Source organism: Agelaius tricolor, unplaced genomic scaffold (genome assembly GCF_023055355.1).
Source record: "Agelaius tricolor isolate 1412-34295 unplaced genomic scaffold, bAgeTri1.0.p SCAF_11, whole genome shotgun sequence".
In the NCBI taxonomy this organism is placed as follows: Eukaryota; Metazoa; Chordata; class Aves; order Passeriformes; family Icteridae; genus Agelaius; species Agelaius tricolor.
The window spans coordinates 3,863,673-3,889,977 of NW_027269271.1; the positions used below are offsets into that span (position 1 = coordinate 3,863,673).

General features: G+C 38.8%; 2 protein-coding genes across 5 annotated transcripts in view; one reads left to right on the forward strand and one right to left on the reverse strand.

Annotated features, from left to right (window-relative positions):
* RALGPS2 (Ral GEF with PH domain and SH3 binding motif 2) overlaps positions 1 to 26,305 on the reverse strand; it is a 115,843-nt gene that overhangs the window by 34,154 nt on the left and 55,384 nt on the right. For all 4 annotated transcript variants that reach the window (XM_071435878.1, XM_071435882.1, XM_071435881.1 and 1 more), the window contains exons 9-10: positions 2,994 to 3,131; positions 2,010 to 2,100 (exon numbers count right to left, since the gene is read on the reverse strand). In XM_071435878.1, the coding sequence (XP_071291979.1) occupies positions 2,010 to 2,100; positions 2,994 to 3,131 (229 nt within the window). The remainder of the gene's footprint in view (positions 1 to 2,009; positions 2,101 to 2,993; positions 3,132 to 26,305) is intronic.
* ANGPTL1 (angiopoietin like 1) lies at positions 5,309 to 24,805 on the forward strand. The gene is made up of 5 exons (XM_071435877.1): positions 5,309 to 5,773; positions 12,224 to 13,079; positions 18,879 to 19,072; positions 20,549 to 20,819; positions 21,779 to 24,805. The coding sequence occupies exons 2-5, from the start codon at positions 12,254 to 12,256 to the stop codon at positions 21,964 to 21,966; spliced, it is 1,479 nt and encodes a 492-aa protein (XP_071291978.1). The 5' UTR covers positions 5,309 to 5,773; positions 12,224 to 12,253; the 3' UTR covers positions 21,967 to 24,805.

Here is a 26,305-nt window from a genome sequence, read left to right on the forward strand (position 1 = left end):
TTGGAACACTTCATATTTTAAATTTTTTTATGAAGTGCACTAGTGTGCCGAGCACCAAGCCTTTTGTCTTTGCTGGTCCAAAAGCCAAAATCCTCTTCTGTGTTTTGGAAAATACATTATCAACTTGATTTCAGCCATAATTCAAGCTTTTTCTGTAGCTTTTTAATGCCATTTCCAGCAGGCCCAAAGAAGGCAGACTATAGGGGCAGATAACTCCAGGAAGATTAAGTGTATCTTGTCCATACAGTTTGCAGAACTAAAATCTTTGAAACTACTAACACTGAAAAAGTATCTATTTAATTTTGGGGAGAAAGACTTTAAAGTTTGACAGCTCCTCTCCCTCCCATTCCAGACAGTATAGCAATGATTCATTACAATTTTATAATTTAATTTTTTCAAATAAAATCTTTTAGGAAGAAAAAAACATGTATTCAAGTCACAGTTGCTTTTCTCTAACTTCAACCTTTTTGCTGATAGACACCTTAGGGGATGAAAAGTAGAAGAGCCACTTTAAGTAAGAACAATTCTTCAGATGAAAAGAAGAATTTGACCATAAAAACATTCAGTCTGGAGATGAACAAAACCCATCAGTGCAAAACCAGACATTGTGAACAGCAGCCACGCTTCTGATTTATGTGCCATTGTCTCCAGTCATTGCCCTGCTACCAAAACATGGATTGTAGAGGATGAAGAGACTGCAGCTCCTTCATCAATCAAATTCCCACTGTTAGTGAGTCCTAGCCAGTGAAGGTGAAGGAAGGTGGAGAGTGGAATTAATGAATACAGGGTCCTAAGGAGACACTGCAGGTAAGAAACTTGGGTTTGGGTTAGCTTTTTTTTTTCCTTCCTTCAAATGTTTGACCACAGAGCTTTACTCTCAGTGATAGACAAGTGGCATTTCCCAAATCAGGCTGTAGAACATCCCAGGAAAAAGGTGAAGCTGGATGCTTCCACAGGGACAGGCAGAGAACAACTTACAAAGCTCAGAAGAGAAGCGAGGTCTGAGTCCTCGTTAACTGTTCTCTGACATAAACTGAAGGGTCCCCATTTGCTGCCTTTCAGTAAATCCAAGTCAGGGCTGTTAAATGGCAAAGCACAGCTGCTCCTGAAGTGTGCATCCCCCTTCTGCCATTCCAAGGGAGCTGCACAAGCAACCAATTCAAGCCCTCTGAGGTGACAAACTTCCCGGGCGGGCAGGATGGGAATGGGTGGGGAACCTCCTCGAGCACATCAGCCAATGAACAAAACCCTCCTTCATAGGCAACAGATTTGCCTCAGGGTGTTTCCTATCCTCAGTTCCTGTCTCTTGCCAGAGATTTCCCTCCCCCAGTTTTGCTGGATGCCAAATCATTTATTACAGTAATAATCTTTTAATTAAGGACATGGAAACCTTGGGTGGGAGGCTGGGAGGAACAGGCAGAGAACTTGCCTCTCAAAAACCAAGTGCTTACATTTTACTCACACTTTATAACCTAATCAAGGAGGAAAGTATAAAATGAAGTATTATCTGCAAGTGAAAGCTGTAAGTCACCCTCAGTAAAAACCTGGGACTGGATGCACAGATGGTTTTGTTCTGATAAAGAATGACTTAAGCCATCTCCAACCACAGGATTCCTCTTAATGACAGAGCAGTGTTACAGGTGAGCCATGTGTAGAAAGTCTCTTTCTCAGCAGACCAAACCCACCTGAAGCAAGGGCTTGGTGCAGTCTGGCATAGAAAAAAAGGGAGCAGATCTGCCCTTCAGCATGTGGGAAAGTGCCTTGAGCACAACATCCTGCTGGAACCACAGCTGCTCACAGCTGCTGTGTCTGAAGGGCATCATCACAGAATGGTGTGGGTCAGAAGGAACCCTAAATCTCATCTAGTTCTACCCCCCTGCCACTGGCAGGACACCCACATAATATAATACAATTCTCCAATGCAAGTGCAATCTCATAAGTGACAAGCTTTGAGTTATAGAAGTAATATTGTAATAAGTTATGGTCACTTTACAGCATTTTGTACTTACTTGTAATTGTCATCTTCTACAAACTTTTGTAGTTCTTCTATGTACTGAACTGAGTTTAGGTATTTTTGGACATGAGGCAACATAGGAATATCTGGAAAACAGACAGCATTCATTGACACTGGGCCACTCATTGGTAAGCAAAGTTTTTTTTCCAGAAACTGTTTGAACAGATTCCGATTTCTTGCCTTTTTATGTGAGACAGAGGTACAAACTACAGGCCCTAACGATACTGAAATTTTAGAACTTCATAGCAATTCCCATGCATTGAGCTGACACTCCCCCCACACACAAACCCCGGAGCTGCTCATCAGAGCACACGAAAGGGAAAAGTAAAACAACATCCTTGGCCAAACCAAAGGCCCAGACCTGGAACATGGAGTCTGAGGACTCCTTCACAGCCCCCATTGTCTTTACATTGAGCTTTCAGGGAAGCCACAATTCTGTGCTAATTCACATTCCACCATCACAAACACAGCACTAGGACTTTACTAGAATAGGAAAAGGACTGTGAGGGAAACCACCTTTGAAGAAATAAATACATTATCTGATCTATGGACAGAACTATAAATGTCCAATAGACAAGCTGAGTGTATTTTATTATCTCCAGTAAAAGTACTATTCCAAAAGAAATCCTATTTTTAAAATTCAGTCATAAAATTATGAACACAGGGATACAAGCTTATAAATACCAGTAAAACTACTCTTGAGTATGATGTACTACTACACATTTATCATCAGAAAATATATACTACAGTTTGCTCTATGTAAGAGAAAGGCAATTTTATTCTGTCTCCTCACCCTGATGGGTGATTGTCTTAACCAACAATACCAGAATAAACCCAGACTTTTGGGCTCAGAGGATGAGGGAGGGTGTTAATGGCATGCACAGAGGTCCAGCCCTACTTAAATTGAATCACAGCAGACAAAAATTAAAGCTTTTTAAATTCTTCTCTTTAACACTGCAATATTTACACACTAGCTTACCATATTCACACGACTGCTGCAAATCTGAGATAATTCGAAGGATGTTGTTCATTAAATTTGTTCTTTGCTCACTTTCCAGAATGCTTGCTGTTGAGGGGTAGGCAGAGTCAATATATGTCAAGTCTGACAGATAAATACCTGAAATAAGATTAGAATGAGAAGTTTCTTTGTTTAATGTCTTTCACTGAGCAGGAAAAAACCTGTCATCAAGAATATCATGAAGAATTTTTGCTTGCACTAACATTAAAGCAGGTTGACAAAAGCATTGCCTCAGAATAGGATTTTGGACTTACCTGGAAAATAATTTTAGAAATCTAAAAGTAATTACAAGGACATGCACAGCTACTCATAAACCTCATCTTCTCCACAGCACCAATTTACTACTCTCTTGACAAATATGAAGCACACTAAACACACAGTACTAAAATACACCATCAAAATTAACTGTTTAGGAAGTCTACTACTTCATTCCTCCAAAGCAGCAATTAAAAAACAATAGAAGGATTAATTATACCCAAAACACTTCAAGCTGAAAAAAACTCAGGCTCAGCAACATGGGAAAGATTACTTAGAGAAAATGGGCAGCCAGACTGAAATGAATGAATCCTGCAGTTTGTAATAATCACAACTCCAAAGAGCCAACAGCCTGCTAGATAAGTCACTTCATATTCCCTGTCTGCCTTTTTCCCCTTCACTGCTTGCAACCTTACAGCTCCTTCAACCCGCTGATGAAGAGGAAAATCCTCCTTACACACTAATGCTGTAGATAAAATATTTATTTTATTTCCAACCACTACTCCATTTCTTGAACTTCACCTGTTTGTCTCAACTAAGTGAAGCATATCCTGACCAGCTCTGCTGTTCAAAGGAATTGGCCTGCATACCTTGCATCTTTCACAGATATCCCAATTTAAAAAATGACACAAACTTAAATAATACTATTTAAGAAACTTGTTTCAGTAACAGGGAAATTTTCTAATTATATTTTACTTCACCTCTCAGCCTTGTACAACCAAAATCATAACAAGGACTTTGGCTTTACAGGTGGAAGACTATTAGTACAACCTCACAAGAACAGCAGTTGTGTTTGTATAGCACCTAACCAGTACAGTCCTCAAATGTGAGCTGGGAAACTCTGGGCATCCCTCCAAAACCAACACACACTCACACACACACACACGTGTGTGCACACACACAGAAACAAATTAAAATACTTGTGGTTGAAAGGTGACACATAAAAAAGTGAATAAAAAGGTATTATACATGACCTGATATACTACTAAATCTCTCAATTTTCTGTTCTGCTAGAAACAGATTGCTAAAAAACAGAAAGGATAATCAGAAACATCAGGTAGTGGCATTTAATTGCTATACTACCTAAAGTGCATAAGCTGTCCTGAATCTGAATTTACTAACCCAGGTCCTAACAAGCCTTAAAAATCCCAAACCCACTCAATCTTCCACAGAAGGAAGTAAATCATAGTTATTAACTATATTTAAGGAAATTCCCTGTAACAGGCACCTGCACTATTATGCAGGATTTTATAAACCACTCTATTTGTAGAATTACCTCTGAATGACTTGTACTGATGTTTTCTTTTAGCCTTCTAAGTCTTCTGTAAAGAGCAGTTCTCTAAACCTATTGGATGCATTTCTATGAAATCTAAAATAATTTTGAAAGCATACAAAGGTAATTCTCTTTCAAATGTACTTGGCACTGCCATTGTGAAGAAACCAGAAAGATCAATGGCAGTAAATTGAACGCACTCACGTGCTGGCTGAGCATGGACAGGACCAATCCCAGATCCTGTACTTCTTGTAGAGCGTAATCTCTGTGGCTTTTGCTACTTCTAACACCAGTCAGATGTTATCAAATATTCTGATACCTACCCAAAACCATCACACACAGAGTTTTAACGTTTTCCACATGTATTGGAGAATTCATGCCTTTAACAACTGGAACTGTTTCTTATTAAGTGAACGTCAAGAATTGAATGCGACATTCTGTTGAACATTCTTCTAGACTACAAATGCTTCATTTTTCCTGTTGTATCCAGCCTGCCCCTTTTATTCCCAGCAACACAAATCGAGTTTTATCAGCCTGAAAGAATCTTTCTTCTAAATGAAGCCCAGTACTGTAATAACTTGAAAGGCATCTTTAGGCAGCATAGTAAAAATGTTTGATTTGTAATTGCCTGCTGAACTCTTGCACAGTCCGTTGCCATATGGTACCTCCCTTCTACTGGCAAACAATCTTTCCTTGTTCCTAACTTCTCAGCCTCCCTACCCCCTCCTTTTCTGGAGGGTATGGATAGGAAATCCGAAGGAGGAGTTTCTTCTGCTCTCTGAGTGCTCGCGGTGACATCATAGGTGGGCTGAACGGCTGAGCCGAGTGTGTGTTTGTTTAAAAAAACACTGTCCAAAAGTGATGTATATGGAATCTGGGTCAGCTGTAGCTGGTTAGAGCACTTCTGCATGTGAGAATTAAACACTGCAGTTTCAAAAAACATCTCTCTCTCTCTCTCTCCTGGAATAACGTATATTGGAGCATTTACTTTTTTTTCTTTTTTTTTAAACTGATTAGTTAGCTTGGTTATCGTATGGAGAAACCCAATTCCTCAATACAGCTTGGATCTAACAGAGAAAGACAAAAGCAGTTTTCAGCTCCAGCTGCAGATTAACACTCCACACCATCGGGTAATATAGGAAGCAAAAGCAATTTGGCCTCTGGATTTTCCATCTGCCACAGAAGCAAACCAGCTGGAAGACTTTATTTCTTGGTAAGTTTTAAAGTTATTCTTACTTACAAATTTAATTTTGAGCTATTTCTGAATGCTACACGCATCTCCCTCAACATACAATTGTGAGGAAACAAATCCCTCTCAGCCTGAGAAACATTTGACAACTAACATTAAGACTCCTTTTTGTGGCATTTGGTAGACTTTGGAAAGAATTAAAAAAGGCACTGCATAAGAGCACAGACTAACTTGTTCCAGTTGTAGGGATGAACAAGTTTCGGTTGTTTAGCTGTATTGTTATCTACAGTTACAGAAAATTAGCACTACCAGATTCTTTGCTAAGCATGTAATTTGGGTACTGTGAACATACTCATGTGAAATTCTGATCCTACCAGAAGGCAAAAGCCAAAAATCCTATCGATTTCAGGGCAGCTGGATTTCACCCAACACCAGAGCATAGACCTAGCATTACTAGAACTAGAAAATGGATACCTCAATAAAACCACTGTGAAAAGTCCCAAGCAAATCAATGCACATCTGTAAGTAGCAATCATTGTATATCGTTTCAAGTATGTTTTTATTTATGGTACTACTGAGGAGCTGAAGTTGCCTGAGTCCTAGAGCCAACCAAGAAACCAGAGTCAGACACTGATTCAGAACATAATCGAGTTTGTAGCACAATCAATTGTGCAGCTGAAAATCCAAAGGCATTGCTGCAACAGGCACCAATACCTTCCTTATTTGTACCTCAATTGAACTGCAGTTTGTTTCTAAATAAAGATCCATTTCATAAACATGAAATGCAGTGTACAAGGCAACACTACATTAAGTGGAAAATTGAGGGGTTTGTTACAGTTCACTAGTGGAAGAAAGAGAAAGAATGCTGCTGCTAATCGATGATTAAAACAAGAAAGTTGTTTACAAACAGAAGAGTACAGATGAAAACCAAAAAATACTTGCTTATACATGGGAAAAGCATAGAAAACTTTCTTCATGCTGACTTGAAAATTAAAGTACAGTAAATAATCCAGAACAATGCAAATGAACTTCAGTGATGTATTTGCATTTACAAACTCAGAGCTGCCTGACATGGTAAGAGAGAATGAAGGGGCTGATGCTAAAAGGAGAGAAAGTGTTACAAAAGACAAACTTAATTAAGATTTAGTAGCTACCAGAGGAAAAAAGTCTGAAGCAGTCTTGATAAACAAGAAAGATGGATCCTTTCCAAGTTCTTGAGCCCTTTTCCTTACTATCCTTTTGTGCTGATTTACATAAGGAGGAGAAAATAATCTAAACAACAACACAACCCCACTTTGAAGCACATAATGTGCTTTGGACACCAGGCTCCATTCATTCATCATCAGCCAAGGGCTTGATCTACACTGCTTAGAACAATTCCTAAACCTTCCACAAATGAAAACAGCTGAGTCAATAATTTTAAAGCAATAAACTGACTGTATACAAGGTTTTAACTCTCTCTCCTTTGCTGCCTTCCAACTTTAGAGTTCAAATTTTCAAATGTTTGTTTTAAAACAAATAATGCAATACTAATATTATGCTGCTGCCAAAAGAATGATCTGAAGTACAGTGAAAAAATATACTATTTGAAGTTTTAAAGGAACTTACTAAAAAGAATGGAAATTCTGAACATTTAAACTTTAGCAGTAACTACATGGCTCTGTTGAGTTTTAGTTATTGTTTTATTGGGCTTTGTGTTTTCTAGCGTGCCCTATTGGTTTGATCCTTAAAATTTATACACCAATGAATGAAGTACAATTTCCTACAGCAAGCATAACTGGATGCTTAATATCTTCAGTATCTGTTCTAAGCAGAACTCTGGAGCCCCAAAATCACACATTTCCAACAAAATGCACCAGTGCATTGTACCTGCCTGTTCAAACAATGCACATGCAGAGTGGCTGCCAACAAATCAAAGGAATCAAACCCCCATGCTAAAAAAACTTCACCAAAAAATCTGGAAATGCTGTGAAATTGTGCTGTGCTTTCAGAATATCTACTGTGACAAGATTAATAAATCTCTTCTGCAGAGAATTTCTAAGAAGTTATCATTTTTAAAAGGGGCACATTTCCATTGACAACCTCAAAACCCCCTGAAGATTTTTAGATTGCCTTTTCTAAAAGGAATCAGATTGATGGCAATCTCTGAAACAGAATTCTGTGACTCAATACATCACATATCTGATGAACAAAACCCAAGAACATATTATTCCTGGATCCCAGTCAATACAATTGAAAGTAATCCTGTTATTTCAGCAGAGGCAGAGGGAAAAGCACTTGTTTATATAGGGAGAAGTAACTTAAATCCAGAGATATACTGAAATCCATGGGAACATTTCCCCTATAGGAAGAGGGTTTTCTCCACCTTAGTATTACTTCTAATGTCATGGACCCTGCTTTAAGCTAAAAAAATCTGCAAAAAATCCTCACTTAGCCTGTGCAGACATAGGGGAACACAGCTGGGTTTATTGATTTCAGCTGCTAAGGCAAAGCTCAACAGAAAATGAAGTCTGTGTAACATCAATAACTGAGCTCCCTGATTAGCTGCTATCATGGGCAGAGCATCTTCAGCCTCAGCATTGTAATTTACTTTCCTGAAGAACCCAGTCTGTTTCTCTTCCTACTACACGTAAGAGGGCACTGCTGGCATTTATCACTTGACCATATTCTCTTAATAAATATTTGGAATACAGATAAGTAGTGATACTGCATTTTTCATGCAAAAGGAATCCTATATTCTCATTTATCTGCAACAGCTTTGTTACATTCACCCATATCACCCTACACTGCCCAGGGAGAACGAGCCTTTGTCAGCTCTGGAAGAACAGATTCCAATTTGTGTTGTGGGTTTCCAAATTTTACATCCTGCTGAACATGACTCACAGCAGTACAACAAAGAACAAATAGTTTGTTGGGCAGAAAACTAAAAAATGCCAAATATATACCAGCTTCCCCACATCCTGATCTATGCAATTCTGTACTTGTGATTACAATATTTCTAGGGGGGGGTAACACAGTCTGTGTCACAGCAGTTAAAAATAGAACTTACTGGCTTGTTTTGCTCTTTTAAATTGGAATTTTGGACCTTTAAACACTTTTTAAAGTAATAAATCAAAAACTAATTTTGAAAGCAAGTTGGGTTTTTTTTGCACAGGGATCACTCTGGGAAAAGAAAGAAATCAAAAGAAAGGGCATTAAATATAAAATAGTATTGAAGCCCTGTCTGCAGCTCTGAGTGTTTCTGACAAGCTGATGAAGAAGCTTGTGTTGCTGTGAATAACTGCACATTTTCTTCTGCAGAAGCTATAAAACATCAGCAGGCCAGCACATACATAAGGAAACTTCTCCAGAAATCTGAGGCCCAAAACTGGGTGGCACAGAAACACGACAGAACCAGCTGAAATGACAGTTTGTTCTCATCTAAAAAACATGACATTTAATAAAGAGTTAGATAATGTGTTTCAAAGCAATGGTATCTGTAATCACAAGATATTTGCTGCATTTCCAAGGTCTGCACCAGCAGCTCCACTCAGCAGAGGTGACTCCAAACCTTCAGGGACTGTTGGAATTGGCTCGGCCCGAGCTGATCCCTGAGCTCAGCTATCCCCTAACAGTTCTGCCACTACCTAAACACCTAAACCTGGGGATCCAGCACAAAATGTGTCTGATCTAAAAACTCTAAAACTATTTCCCAACCCTAATTTTAATTTGTCATTTAGGTCTTACATATTAGGCTATCATTCTGGGATACTTTGGATAAACAGCTCCTATTTTTTTAAGCTGCTTGCCCAGAACATCAGGAAATTTCTGAAACAGTATTTTCATTTCCTTCTAAGCTGATTAAAACTCCAGGTAAATATCTTGCTCAGAACCTATTATTGTAGAACAAGTTAGGCATTAAGCTGCTCAAACTTGACAAGCAATATTTTAAAACACTTAATTTTTTCAACATCAGCATTTCCATGGAAGCATATACATTCCTACCAGGTAGATTCTCAGAAGGAATTCATCCCTGCTTATCTGAATGTCTCAGTTCACTACAAGATATTTCTGAATTTCAAATTCTAGGGCATAATCTTATGCAGCTGCTGGATTTGGCTATGTTGTATTAGACCCCTTAATTCATTTAATGGTCTGACAGCACATGTATAGACACAGAGCTTGAAACTTTAATACATAAGGGTAAAAGTTCAAAATGAACACATTTAATATAAAAAGAAATGCAGAAAGCAGACTGCAGCAGAATACATGGCTAGAATGTGGACTGTGTTGCAAAGTGATTCGTTTTGAAAGATTAATTTAAGTTCTGTGTATTTCAGGGGGGAAATGTGCTGCTGTGGGGAAAAATCCCCAGCCATTCATTATTTCAGTAACTCTGCTGGGTCTTCAAAAGTTCCCAAGAACTAAAATCTTATTCATTGTCTTGGACTATGAGGTACCTATTACACCCTGTGAAATGAAAACAGCAAAATACTGGACTTGTACTATGGCTTCATCCTCAAGCATATGCCACAAAGTCTCTTTCCCTCAATCTGCAAATAGTAAATGCAAAAGTATCAAAAAATTAGTTAGGAGATGCAAAGAGGTTTTAAACTGCAGACAATTAATTCAGCTCATCTTTGTCAAATTGGAAACCACACAGAGACCAGTTTCCCATGTGCTTCCCATGATGCATGTGAACATTTAACCTAATGAACTACCAAATCTGAGCACTGTCCAAGTGATTAATATTTTAAATGCCTGAAATTACCAAAGAAAAACACACAACCAGCTCTGGAGAAAAGTGATACTTTTTCCTAACTTTTTTTTCTTTAAACAGAAGTTACAGTTTCAGCAGAGAAATATTAACAAAATTATTAAGTTTTGTTTCTGATAGTAGACACAAAAATACCTATTACTGCAAACTAAGATAAGTATTTTAAAATAAACTCCTCAAACTTATGGTGCTCCCTCCATTTATGCAGGGTAAGAAAGGATTTTTAGTACATGTTAAATGTGCCTTCTTCCCTTTATAGAAGCAGGGCTTGCAATACAACCATCAGACAAACAAAAAGTTACCAAACATTTAAGCAGAATTCCTAGCTCTAACTCCTGATTGCATGTACATCATGGTTTAAAGCTTGCAACCACTGCTCTTAGTGAAGCCAAAAAACAAAGACTTGACAGGTTTGCTGAGGCTGAGCAGACACCATTTGTTACAATAATATTAAAGCCAGTAACAGAACTGGGAAAAGGGACCTGACCCAAAAGTCACCTTCTCATTTGTAATGTGAATGTAAAGGAAGCAGCAGAGCGCTGCTCTCCTCTGGGATCACTGTGTCAGGATTGCCAAATGCACTTCAACTTGGACCCAGCAGGAACAGAAGGATAATTAACTTTGCCTGCTCTTACTGTATTACTCTTTGTAATTATCCAAAGGCCACTGTAGAAAGGCTATCCAAAGGCTGGCAAAAGGGGGCTGGAAAGGAAAGCCAGATCAACAGTTGAGAAAAGAGTGATTTGCTTCACAAAGCAAACAAATAAAAAATGACTTTTTTTTCTTTATTTAAGTGCTACCTTTGTTTATCATCTTAAATATCTAAAGCTAAAAAACAGGTCTCAGAAAATATTCCCAGATCTTTATTGCTGCACTTTAACTCTTTAGAGTTAAAAGAAATTTCTAGTTTTCTTTAAAAGAGGAATGAAACCCTTCAGTATGGTTTTTATAATGACAACATACCTGATACTTCAGCATTATTTGGATAAAGATGTTTTGAAAGATACAAAAATAGTGTAACAACGATTCTAAGTGTTCATCTCAAGGCAACTAAATAGGGACTCGATATGCAGAGCAAACAGCTCTCCTTACAAATTCAAGTCATTTGAATAAGTAATTTTTGATGTTTGCAACAATATCTAATCTCCTGCCTAACACTCATGTCCAAAAATAGTCTCAAAGATGCGTTTTTCAAGCCTACTAAAACTCTGCATATATAAACTTGAAAAATGGGTATATATATGAATCAGTATGTACATACTATTTAACAAATTATACATATATATCGATATATAAAGCTAAAGGAGGAGCAGAAAAGCTTATACAATCCAAATTCCAACATTTATACAAATAATTTCATCTCCCTACTTCCCTTCCAGGAAGGTATTTTGCAAGCACTCCATGCTCCATAACCTTGTGCAGGTAATTGCAGTGAGCACAGATCTGAGTGATCTGGTAAGGGAGGATCTAAGCACAACAATGTTTCTGAAAAGTTACCCATTGCAACAACTCCTTTACTAAACCCTGTATCTAAATTATAGTGTTTCCTGCTCAAAACAGCCAGCCAATGGAATGGAATCTAACTCCAAGGAAGAGATGCCAAAGGCTTGGCTACATACAAACAAGCAAGGCAAACCCATCAGTTTAGGCAGTTTAAAAATCCAGGAGCTTTAGTAACACCTCTGGTTTGATGACTTTATCTTTAATCTGCTCAACAGGCTCCTGGCAGTGGTCACACCTGCTTTACAATGAAGATACTGAAGTGGGCTTTGGGTGTCCTGCTGTTCCTGCTGCTGTCCATCGGGCGCTGTGCAGAACAATCCACGCCGAGCAAGACGCCCCAGCAGAGGCAGCCTCGCTCAGCAGACGGGCCAGAGGAAGGGAAGAAATGTGGTTACACCTTCCTGGTCCCAGAACAAAAAATCACAGGGCCAATCTGCGTGAACACGAATGACCCAGGCACTGGGAACAGGAAAGATGAAGTCACCAGGATGGACATTGAGAACCTGAAGGATGTGCTGTCCAAGCAGAAGAGGGAGATCGACATTTTGCAGCTGGTGGTGGATGTGGACGGAAACATTGTGAACGAAGTGAAATTACTGAGGAAAGAAAGTCGGAACATGAACTCTCGTGTGACCCAACTGTACATGCAACTCCTGCACGAGATCATTCGCAAGCGCGACAACTCGCTCGAGCTTTCCCAGCTGGAAAACAAAGTCCTTAATGTTACCACAGAAATGCTGAAGATGGCAACAAAATACAAGGAGCTGGAAGTAAAATATGCGGCGCTAACTGACCTGGTGAACAACCAGTCTGTGACTATCTCGCTGCTGGAGGAGCAGTGCCTGAGGATCTTCTCGCGCCAGGACCCCCACGGGTCCCCGCCCCTGGTGCAGGTGGTGCCCCAGCACATCCCCAACAGCCAGCCCTACACTCCTGTCCTGCTGGGGGGCAACGAGATCCAGAGAGACCCCGGCTACCCCCGGGACAGGGACGCACGGCCAGCGCCCGACCCCGCCACTGCTCCCACAAAGAGTCCTTTCAGAGTGCCCCCCCTGGCTCTGATCAACGAGGGTGAGTTACCTGTCGCTATTTATCTAACCTGAGATCTCTCCACTTCTGAGGGAAACTGTCCCGACTGCTGAGTCTTTGCCTCTTTTTTGCCAGGGTTGGGATTAAAAGTGTGAGATGGTATTTCTTGTATGGACTCAGATGTTTATTAGTCCTTGTAGCCGCATTTCTCTTCACAGAGAAAAGCAAGGCACAACTTCCCAAGGATATTTTCTGGGATTCACATTCTCTGAACCTCAGAGAGAGAAAAAACAATTCTTATCTCAATTGCTGCTCTTCTTGTTGTTCACAAGTGGAATGCACTGTGGAAGATTGTTCACCTGAAGGGAATTGGTAATTGGATTCTGGTGGTGGTGTTTTGAATCATTGACCAATTGAATCCACATGTGTGTGTCAGGACTGTCAGCTGACAGTCACGAGATTCTGGGCAGTTGAGAACAGTTGAGTTGAGTGCTTGGCAGATTCAGTGTAATATAGTGTAATATAGTATAGAATAATACAGTACAATAAAGTAATTAATTAGCCTTCTGATAAGATGGAGTCCTCCTCATCACTCCCCCATTGTCAGGGTTGCCCTGCTTTTACTATAAGTTCTTATCTATATTCTATTATTAAGTCTGAGTTCTACATCACTCTAACAAATGAAAAATGGAGCTGTGTTTCTCTCTCTACAAGGCTTTTTAAGGATCAACTGTCCAATTAAGAAATGACACCTAAATTATTTTTACTTTTAACCCAATAACCAACCACCTGTGGCCTGCAATGCAGACTTTTTTATCCAATTACACCCAAATACCACCCAAACCCATGGAGAAGGTGAAGAGGAAGGACCAGCCTCTGCCCTAAAACCTCCATCTTGCTTTATATATATTACTATAGTCTAAAACCTTAAACTCTTCAGTTTTCTACCATGTGATAATACACACTTCTATTCAAACTCCACACCCACAATCCCAGTTCTATCATTCCATTTTGGAAGCCTTCTCCAGGGCCTCGGGTCAAATGCAGTGAGTGTTCTCTTGCTCCTGGATTTTCTCTCCCTCTTCTACATCCCAGGGAAAGCTTTAGTTTGCCAATTGGCCTAAACCTCCCTAAGATGAATTTGTTGAAATGGCCAATACTCAGAAATTCAATCTGAACAATACTCACCTTCAAGTCACAATGTGTTGGGGTTTCTCTCTGCAGCAGGATTTGAGTTATGAAAATATGAAAATTCAGTATTAGCATAAACTTTCTAATACCCATTTCTTTGATGATGCCTGCTATCTACATGTTACAAAAGTTAGCAAGAGTGAATAAGAGGAACTAATTAATCATAAACAAATTAAATAATTTCAAGTTTTTGTCTTTTATACTTACATTTGAAGAAAATTCTATTAGAAGAATTTTCATCCTTCTATTCTGACCTGCTTTAAAATGAACATCTAAATCCACCAACACAGTAATGCAATGAAGTCTCTAAGTGTTCAGCTGAAATATTCAAGAGTGGTAAGTTTGAAAGGATAATTGAATTGAGGCTGGATCCAATCAGAGGCACTCAGCTTTGAAAATTTAAAATCAGTAACTACACTCCCAGTAACCTGCTGTCAGTGGGGGATGGCAAGTTAAACTAAAACCATAAATATTATGAAAACACATTCAGGAGACTGTATCCCATCTTCACATGTTACACTCTTTAGGTCATTAGATAAATTCATGTATCACTAGGAATCAAAATTAGTGACAAGACAATTAACTACCTCTGAGCTGCCCTGAACTCTATCAGGTTTTTCACTTTATTGAAATTTAGACAGAATTGCTATTTTAAAAAAAAAAATCAGGATTCAGAAAAACAAGTTTTTCTCAGACTTCCCTTTCAATGCTTGCTCTTGGTTTCTGCTAGCACAGCAAAAGGGTTTGGTGGGGGGTTTTGGGTTTAGGTGGCTGTTTTGTTTTTGTTTCTTTCAAATTGCCTTTAGTCACAGCTGAAGGTTGAACTTGGTTCCTAAGATGAAGCCAAACATTCATTTGTGACTGCTCTGCAGCATTACACCCAACCAGCTGCTGATGTAAAGAACAACTATTTTTATTCAAGGTCTGCAGAAAATTCAGGCATGAGCCCAAGCAAAATGCCAGATGTCATGTGAATTTCAGTGGCACATCATGACAGAAAGGAAACAGTCCATATCAAAGCATTGGCTGATGTCTGGTCAGACAGCACAAGCAGAATTCTAAAAAAAGCCACGACTTCCTGCTTCCCAGCAAAGCCTCCTTTCCAGGTTCTGCTCTCAACACATCTTTTTCTCAATTCACGCCTGCTGCACGTACAAAAAGAGGCAACAGCACTAAGTATTGCCCTCTGAATTATCTACCCTGGTGTTCACTGAGCCTTCCATCCCTAGGAGTTCAGAGTTTGAATCCCTTTTTGGAAGAGAACACACAGAAATTTTAGGACGCTTGTTGTAACATTATTCACCTTCCTTTAACACTAGATTCTTGAGTTGGAAGTTTAAGTGTTTCTTGCAGTGCTTGGGAAAAGGAGGGTTGAGAATTGCTACAGCTAGAGCATCAGTTATCACAACCAAAACTGGGACATTCCAACACAATGCCCAGTTACTATCCCTGGTTTTTAAAATTAAGGTAAACAGATTTCATATTGCACAGAATCAAAACCACGTCATAGAAGAAACATCTTTATGGTTAAAAGATAGAGATTTTTTAGAATGTATAAAGATGTCAAAAAAGACCAATGAAAACCAGACAGTCCCAATTAGAAACAGGCCTGTTAAAGACTGATGTCAGAATAAATACCTGCACCTCCTCACAAATACTTGCGTGCAGCAAATGGGTCAGAAAGGTCAATGTGCATCTGAATATTGTGAATGGAGAGTAAAAGGCAAAATATATGAGGAACAAAAGGATGAAGTTCTGTTTTCTGAGTATAGTGGTTCTTTTGTACAAAAATTGCTCTAAAAATGGAGGAAGGCCAACCTACCTGTGAATTGTAGTTGTCACAATTACCTTATTTGGAACAATATCCACTCATCCCCAGAATTAGTGCCACTATTTTTGCAAAAAGTAGTTTCAAGTTAGTTAAGTACTTGAAAATTAGACACTGCCCCAGACAATAATTTCTAATACCTCTTGGTTAACAACATACCTTATTTTTTTAATATATGTCCAATTTTATTGTTGACTTTTCTTCTACTAATGCCCCCAAAATCCTCTCTTATGAAGCTTATACAAGCACAAGTTCTGTATCATCTGCTCAAGATAACATTTGGCATCTCAAAATGGGATTCAGCCATCAAGTTATCAAGCTTTCAACTTTAAATATTTAATCACTTCCCTTCTCTACTTCATTTAATTTAGCACAGAATATGATCTGCACTAAATCATACATCTAAGCCACAATTTTGGAAGTGAAATATTTAACAGATATCTTCTCAGAGTATTTCTGACTTATCACTGTCTCAGTGACTTACATACACAGACTGTTACAAAAGACTAGATGTGCATGAGATACTTAACCCTGACATAAATTATAAAACCTGTAAGATTTTAAACAGAAATTCATGTTTTTTTCATCAATCAGACCTCCACCCACACCAGCACTATGGAGAATCTCTCACTTTCACAAACCTCAGTATTTCCCGAACAAGATCAGTTCTTATAACATGAACATGAAATAATTATACCTAACAAAGAATTTACTTCTGTAAAAAGATTCAAGGCTATACACCAAAAAATTATGGGATATGTTGGATTTCCTTACATTCAGAGCAGAACTCTCTTACCTCTACCACAACATTAATTTATGTTAATACATGCAGACAAAGCTGAGCATCAAAGCACATGAGCTGTATCCTGTGAACTTAAAGCCAGCTGAACTCCAGAAGTGATCCAAGTACTACATAAACAGACTGGTACAATTCTGTCTGTCTTAAAAACTGCTTAAAATGACCCCAAACATCTGCTTGGGTCTCTCATGGGAAAAAACAAATGCTCAAGTCATCCTCCACCAATAAACATGTGGGATAACACACAGGTAACAGCAGATCGAATTAAACCATTCTTAGTGTTCAATTAACACTACAAAATATAAGCTTTATTTGTTTATACTTTTCCTAAAGCAGTAATTGTTTGACAAAAATACTTCTGGAACAACATCCCTGTTCAGTTATAGAGAATTCAAATTTACTTCAGAGAGATCAGGGAATGAGAATGAGACCCAGCTTAGTCCAGGAAATTACCTATGCCCTGGACAAACTCTGGGAATTTTAATTGTGAACAAGAGGGGCAAAAAGCACTTGTATACCAAAGCTGCAGGATTTCTTTCCTGAGGTGCCACAGCTCAGGTGTCATTGGGTGACAAAGCCATCCCAATGCTGACAGTGCACAATACCTGGAGCAATGGCTCAGTGTCTGTGACATTCCTGTCACAGCCACAAACTCTGAGTACTCCTCATTAGACACATGAGCTTCATGCACTCTCATTATGCTGTACAGATTTCTTGCTAATTACATGGTTGTCCAACTGACAACTACTACCTGAAAATCTTAAAAAAATGCAATTTTCAGCTTGCTTTTGTCACACAAGCTTAATCTGTAGTGAAGTGCCTTTCCCTCAGCCTCTATTTTTGATTAAAGAATAACCTCAACAGATTTTTTCTATGCTGTTTTGCACATGCGCTGTTTCTGTGACTGATGGGTTCTCTCTGAATTTCCAAGAAGATTTGAGAAAATAAACCCTCTGGAAGGAGAGGAAAGCTGTAGCTAATTTATTTTCAGATATGCTGAGTTTTCAAATACATTTAGGGCATCCACCACTAACTAGTCATCAGAACACACTTTGCTTTTCATTAGTAAATTACCAGTTTCTCTAAACCAACTGAAGCAATGACACACAAACAAATTTTTTTTTTAAAAAGCAGAAAATAAAAACATTACCAAAAATTGAAAGGCAAACTAGGCAAGGTTTTCAGAGACATGTAAGCTGCATCCTTCTCAGAGAATTACGAGATGGTCTTCCCTAAGTATTATTTGTAAAACCACTATTCACATGGACTAAAACAGAGCTTTCAAGCAGCACTCACAACAGCAACAGGAATTTTGTGCAACCACAGCCTTGAGAACAAATATGTGAATCCTTTTAGCTGCTCAAAAATCCTTCTCCAGTGTTTGCTTATTCCCTTCATCAGTATCTATCTACACACATCACACCAGGATGACACAGGAAACTTCAGAAGAGTCCTATCCACAGTTAACAGCCAAATCCTCAAAGTGCCTAAGTACATAACAGCAGAAAATAATGCAGCATAAGAATTCTCTCTGAATTCCATGTCTGTAGTCTCTGGCAGTAGATATTTCTTATAGCAGCTCTTAAACTATGTATAAATTCAGAAATAGGTAGGGTTGGTTGGGTATCCTGGGTTTGTTTTGGTTTTTACTTCCACCAGTTTCAAACTGGTGCGCCAGAAAATGAAGGAAATTGATGTCTGCCTTTTGCACAAGAGAAGAAAAAAATGAATGACAAAAAAAAACCTTATTGTTTCTCATTATCAACCTTTGCCACAGTAGACAAAAAAATCAGGTGCTGGTAACCAAAGTCCACTATTTATTTAGCAAAATGAAATTTTTGTTCCAAAACACATGGAGAGAGGATACTGACATGTTTATTTATATATACAATTAATCTCAGACAGGAACTTTTTGCACTGTTTATACCTTAACTGAATTCCTGACTTCCCATTACAAAATATTCCTGGACAATGGGCACTGCACAGCCAATCTTGGAGGCTTACAGTATTTCTTCTCCAAAAGGTCCATTCAAAGACTGCCAACAAGCCAGGGAAGCTGGGCATGCCAACAGTGGGATTTACATGATCAAACCCAAAAACAGCAACGAACCAATGCAACTCTGGTGTGAGAACAGCCTGGACCCTGGAGGATGGGCAGTTATCCAGAAGAGGACAGACGGATCTGTCAACTTTTTCAGGAACTGGGACAGTTACAAGGTAAATTCTAGAACGTAGAACATCAGTGGGCAAAGAGAGATAATTGAAAAGAGTGATCATCCCTCAGAGGCAAACACATTTCAGTGAGAATGTCCCATTTCCCTCCATGCACAGTTAACTTTGTATGAACCAACCTGGCTGAGACAGCCTGGGCTTGTAATGCACAACACAACTGGGAGACATGTTATTCTAGACAGTGCCTGGGAAGTCATTAATTATAAAGTTCTAACTGAACACATGATTTTTATTAACACACTGAGAACTACAGTGAGTATTTGTAAAGCTTCATTTGTCTCCCTTATGAATAAGCAACTCAGCCAGCAAAATTATTCATTTAAACACACTAAGAGATTTGCTGGACTGGGGGCTTAGCTTAAAAATAGTTCTAATAATGAATTAAAGGAAGTAATTTCCACCCATTAATTTAGGTTAGAAACTTAACGATGTCAGGCTGGTGAAAGGAAGCCCATTGCTGTGTGTTGCTGTGATTTTGGGCACTAGCAGGCAGAATCTCTAGGATGACAAGAGGATGCTGCCCTGGAGGAATTACATGCTAAATGGGAAATTTGAAAAATCATTTGTTTGGGCTAATAATAATGATAGTAATAATATTAATATTAATAATTACATATAGGACACAAATTAACATGAGGATTTTAGCTTCTTGCATTTTTGGAATTTTGTGATCCAAATATTAATCCCTAAATCAATAATAACTAAAACAATTATTCAATAATCAGTCAAACAAATAATTATGCAAAGCCTTTACTTCTCAGAGCAGTCCATGGTTGGTTTTGGAGTTGTTAAATGTTCTAAAGTGTTTAAAGGCAGTTATGGAGTGCCTTATAAAGCAGTCACAAACATCCTGAACCTAATGCAACACCAAACATTAACAATACTGGTTTACTTGGGGAAAGCAGACAGCAGATAGGAACTATCACTTCAGAGCTACTGTGCTGGTAGTGATTTGAAAGAAAATATGTCTTTATATTTAATTTCTAATAAATGCTGTAAAGAACACAGAGGAATAGTGTGATTCAAGTAAGAAACAACGCCAGTTGCAATACAGAAGCAACAAGAAGTTAATTGCCTTGAATGCTGAGACTATGCAATCAAAAATACCTTTTTCAACCTGGAATTGTAACCTAAAATTCCATTATTCATCCATTATTACAAATCCTCTTAGCTTTGTCAAGAAATACTGCTTCAGTTTCCTTATTCTCCCTCCCTTTACCTTAAAAAGAGGAGGACAGCAAGAACAGAGATGGTTTGCCACCATTAATGGTGCTGGCAGCATCTCCTGCAGCTTAGCAGTCCCAGTGCAGCAAAATAAAGCACTTAAAAGCATGGGTTGAAGTCAGAAGTTTAGAGGCTTTTAGTACCAAGTTCCCCTGGTTTATCACACTCGTGCTGATGAATGTTTTAACAAACACGGAGAACTAAGCTAACAGCACCTTCCCATCTTCTTTTGTACAGAAAGGATTTGGGAACATTGATGGAGAGTACTGGCTGGGACTGGAAAACATCTACATGCTCACCAATCAGGATAATTACAGACTCTTGATTGAGCTGGAGGACTGGAGCAACAAGAAGGTGTATGCAGAGTACAGCAGCTTCCGCCTGGAGCCCGAGAGCGAATTCTACCGCCTGCGCCTGGGCACCTACCAGGGCAACGCTGGAGACTCCATGATATGGCACAATGGGAAGCAATTCACAACACTGGACAGGGACAGGGACATGTATTCAGGTAAGCAAAGCCGTGTGCCTGTGAAAAGTGAGTTAAGTGTGTTCCACCAGTGACACTGCCTCAAAAAATAGAGCATAGGACCATAAAAGTGTGTAAATTCTGGTAAAATAACCCTATTGGGAGATGCTTTGAATCACTGATGATAAAAGTCACATTGGCAGGGCCCCCTTTGAGCCCCTACACCTGTCAGAAATTCAAAATCTATCACCCTCACTGACAATACTCTGCAGCAATTTTCTGTTTAGCTCATCACTTGCATGTGACTGCAATCAGAGCATCTGTCCAGGTGATGTCTGAGTAGTCCTGCCACCACAGAATCACCAGGAAGTAAAGCCTATGAAGAGCATGAAAGGAACTGCAAGTGTGCAGAGGTTAATACTTAAGAAAGGGGCCCATCATTTGGTTTTTGCACTCCTCAAAGCTCCCTTTCTCTCATTTCCGCCAGTTTTTCCCCTTACAGTAACAAGAAGCTTGGGGAGTGCAATACTTCAACTGCCTTTCCTCAGCTGTCAATAACCATAAAGCTGGACAAATCCTGCAAACTCTTAGACAAGCCTGTAACAGTAAAAACACAAGTTACAAGCAGCTCTTTGTGGAACCCTGGCCCCGCGTGCTGCTCGGGGCTGTATCAACTCACGTTGCTTCCGCTGGAGTATTTCTAAACAGCACATAACCCGAGTTCCTTGGGTGTTAGCTCATGGACAAGCAGTGCTGGCAGGCTGAGAGGAGCTCTCTCCTTCATTTTCAGCTGTCATATTAAAGACCATGTCAACAACCCCCCCTCCAGCTGCTGTTACACCAGAATTCATAATTTAGCAAGAACAGCAAGCTGCGACCACAACAGGCTATGAAATACTTCCAAGCTGCCTCTGTGAATAAGGCCCAATAGGAGAACATTTAGCAAACCTCCATTTGTACTGCTTAAAGCTGAAGCTCACCTATGTCCTTCTGTTCCACAGGAAACTGTGCTCACTTCCACAAGGGTGGCTGGTGGTACAACGCCTGTGCCCACTCCAACCTCAACGGGGTCTGGTACCGAGGGGGCCACTACAGGAGCAAGTACCAGGATGGAATCTTTTGGGCTGAGTACAGGGGAGGTTCCTACTCCTTGAAAGCAGTTCAGATGATGATCAGACCTATAGACTGAGGAGGAAAATCCCACAGTGCTCCCATATAAAATTCTCAGTGTTTGAGCTCCCGAAAAAAAATAAAATGTTACTTTTTAATCATTATTTTGCACAATCTGCCCCTGCAAAAAGCAGGCCTACAGTTTTCCTGTCTTCTTTCCCCTGTCATGTTCCCCTCTCCTTTATTAGGACCCTTCTCTACTGTGACAGTGTTTTTTTTAAACACACATTCACAAAAGCAGATGTTTGTGCTTGCAAAGCATATTTATCTTTTTTTTGAAGATCAACATGCTTGATGTAAACAGTCAAAACTGGTAAAAAATTCCAGGTCTTTGACATAATATAAGCTTTTCCAGTTCAAAAAGCTTATGCTTTTTCAGGTTAGCTCAACCCTTAAATGTAAATATGTGAAATGACATTGTCTTGCTTTAATGTGAAAATTGATTAGTTATTTAACAATTTATTTAAAAATGTTGGTATTCCTTTCAATGAAAAATATGACTTCACATTACTGTTTGATATTTACTGCAAAAACCTACATAAAAAATTTTAGCTTTGCCAGCAGAGAAAGATTTTTGCAACAAATAATTATTTCAAAATGAAGAGGCAAATTTAACACAAACCACAAAATTTCTTAGGGCGTTCTCTACACTGCTAAGATCTGCAAGTTCTACCTTCTGTAAAAAATTTAGGCAAAATGTTCCTTGTGTAAGAAAATTAATTGTATGAAATTTTAGATAAACCTGAGACAATCAAATTACTTGGTACTTTTTAAACTTTCAACCTCCATATCCAAGCTTTCTAATTAAACTTTAGACTTAAATGGCAAAACCTAAAGTCCTGGTATGAAAATCATGACTTGACACTTCCCTGCTCCAATTAGGAGTGATGAGAGTTGACCAAGCCTTCACACATAGTCATTGAGATTTGAGATGTGAGATATTAATCCCTGAATATCAGAAGTTTTCCTTCAACACAGCCTTCAGCTCCCACAGTAAAACAAAGCTTAGAAATCAGCTCTGAGTGTGTTCTTCCTGACATCCCAAACTTGGGCTGCTCTTATGACACACACATTTCCCTTCCCTTATCCCTATACAAACTTTGATACTGTTTAGACTAAATTTTAGCTTTCAATATCAGATTTATATGGCATTAATATGTAATTTAGGAAATTAAATAGAAAATACTTTCCCTAAATTTAACAAAAGCTATACCACACACTGACTCAAAACAAGATATTTCCAAAATCAGATGCAACCAAACATTCGCTTTAGGTACCAAAATCTTTCTTCCTGTTATATAAAATTATTTAATAACTGCACTTATAGCCATACAGGTTGCTTAATTTAATTTTATATTATGTAAAACTGAGTATGCTGTTCTGAACTGTAATCAACGTGTTTGTTTAGCAACCCATAGGTGCCTTCAGGATTGTAAGGAACTTTGTCCCTATTAAAAATAAGGAACCATAATAGCAAAAAGAATAATCTAGTATTATTGTTATGTTAAATTAGTCAATATCAATTACCAAGCAAAGCCTTGGATGTAATTCAGAGGAGAAAAAGCAGCATTTTGCTTTCAGAACACACCCTCTGGAGCAGAGATAAAGCTTCATTGATAATGTATGGCTGCAAGGCTTGTAGTTAAATCTTTGGGCAGAGATCAAAGCCAACCAGTTCCACCAATATTTAATTGGGGTTGGCAGCGGTGGGGAATCAGTCCCAGCATATTCCATCCCTACATTCCAAGAATTTTAACTGACACAAATGTTTATGATTACAATTCTGAAATTGTTCTTCATATAAGGAATATTTGTTTGTTACAAATATCATACAGACCTCATTGATTGAGTGTCTTGCAAAACATTTTTTAATTGCAAATGCTTAAAATTCTGACTCTCTATAGCTTGTCCTTTTTTCTCTATGGTAGCTGGATAGAAGAGCATTTCAGGTAGACTTAAAAAAAGAAAATGCCATCCAAAACATTCCTTTAATGATCACTTCTGACAGCTTTTAGTTCATTCAACAGGCAGATTTCCTCTCCTTGGCAGAGAGCATATTTTACCCCATGAATCTCTTGCCTGTTACAAAAACAGTGTTTGTTTATTCAGTGCACTCAGTGAAAGGTGTACTTTGCAGAAACCCCAAAGTAAAATTAGCTTGCACTCAGCCTTTTAATTAAATCTTATATATTAGACATCTAAAAAGCAAGCCTTCCCCAATCTAAAGCTGCAGGATGACATTAATTAAACATCATTACAAAATCCACCCAGAAACTTCAGACTGTGCAAATGCTGTGCTCTGAAAGGAAGGAGTTAATTAAGTTGCCAATTTAAGATTATGAAGAAGGAAAGCACAGCATGTCTTCTTCAGGTTGGTTCATACTCTGTACAATAATTCACTTTCAAGTGCTTGTAACTCTAATAGTTTGCAGCTTTTGGGCTGAATTTTCTAAGCAGGGTGAATGACTTTAAAAGTTGAATGTTTTCGTTCACACCTGTTCTTTTGAAAGATTTTCAGAAGAGCCTGTAGCATCCCTCAGGCTTCTTGCCCTGGGCATTCAGAAGCAGTCTGTCTGGGAAGGATAAAGCCTTCACCATTCCACTTCCATCAGTCCAAATTTAACCAGGCAGACCTCAAGAAAGTTCAACTCATACAAAACCTGAAACATGGTGTTCACATCTATTTCCAAAATCTATTGCAAACACTATCAACTGAAGCAGCTGAATATTCCTCAGATGAATACTTAAGAACCTGTTTTCAGCTTTTCTCTTTCTGCATATCACTCCTCAAAGACAGCTATAAGAAAAATATCTCACAAGGTAGTACTGCTTAGTGAAATAAAAATCTTACTTCTCAAGATATGGCTCAGCTGTTTCATTGTGCAATCTCAAATGGATCAGAACTCTGGAATGAGACTCCCTTGGGGAACAGGGTTTTACTCTAAGGTGAAATATAACATCACATACACAGCTCCCATTTGTTCCAGCTGCTTCAGCTGTCTGGGTGATGCAACACTGATGGCATATCCCACACTGTGTATCAAGGGCCTGCTGCTGAACATATTTATTGTATTTATTGGTGTTGCACAGCTTTTCACACTCACATTTAAGTAGGTGAGTGCACACTGATGATGTGCTGCCCCCACCTGCATTTCTAGAATTCTGGAATCACATCACAATCATTGCTGCAAGGAGCTGAGAAACATTTTTATTTCCTCCCCCCAGCTAAATGTGGAAGCACATCATTATCTTGTCCACAGAGGGTGAGCTGTGGAAATAACACAACAATCTATACTTCTGTGGCTCCACTCCCATTGGCAAAACCTACACCAAGAAAGCATTTCAGTTTTTTCTTATAATGCCAAGATGGACATAAAAAAAAATCTATACCCATATCTGGTATTTGGCTGCATAAGGGTGAAACATTCATCCTTGAAATTGCGATGAAATTCCTTTATATTCTCACTTTCCCTGTGACCTTCCAAACAGAGGTGTCCATGACCAGTGTTTCTCTAGAGGGGATTTGCAATTGCAGATTTTATTTTATGGCAAGTCTGATGCCCTACACTCTTCCAAAGAGCATTTTGAAGGAGTGTGGCAGCTGCTGGCTCTCCCCACCAGGAGTGAAGAAGCCCCCACTCCCCCTTTTACCATGAGAGGGAATGGTTCTCCTCAGGAATCCCTGCCCTGCACATGCCATGATCACCATTTCCATCTGCAGGCTTTCCTACATGTTTTACACCAGGAGCAGCACTACTCCCTCACAGAATCTTACAGCAGAAGTATTCCTTTTAGGATTTGTAACCTGGAACTGTAAGCTTAAAACAGTAAGTTAAACAAGCAATTTAAGTCATTTCTGTTCCAAATGACTCTTATACTAGTAAAAATGCCTTGGGAAGAAAATGGAAGAAATAACAAATCTACTCAGGTCTTAGCAGAGATTAAAGCTTTTATCAAATGAGAAAACTTGGACTCAGCTATCAATCCTCCAAAGTGGATCCAGATTTAGCGTGACTGTATGTTCAGGGCAAGGTTTTTCTTTTTGCCACTTTTTAAAACTGCACAAAATTAATTTTAGAGGATGTGCACCAGTGGGGATTCACTATTCCTTTAGAGAGTTAAAAAAGGCTTGGGGACATTTCTTATGTCACTAAAAAGAACTGGTATCACAGGAAACCAGGTCACAACACATGCTTTAACTACAGCAGGTCACAGTAAAGAGCATTTCTTTCTAAATAAAGAAGAATTATATATTTCACTTCAAACTATCAAGTCAAGCCCAAAGGTTTTTCTAATGCAAAAGTTACACAAGAAGCTGCAACTTATTAGGGAAAACATCTGTAACTGAATAAAATTTA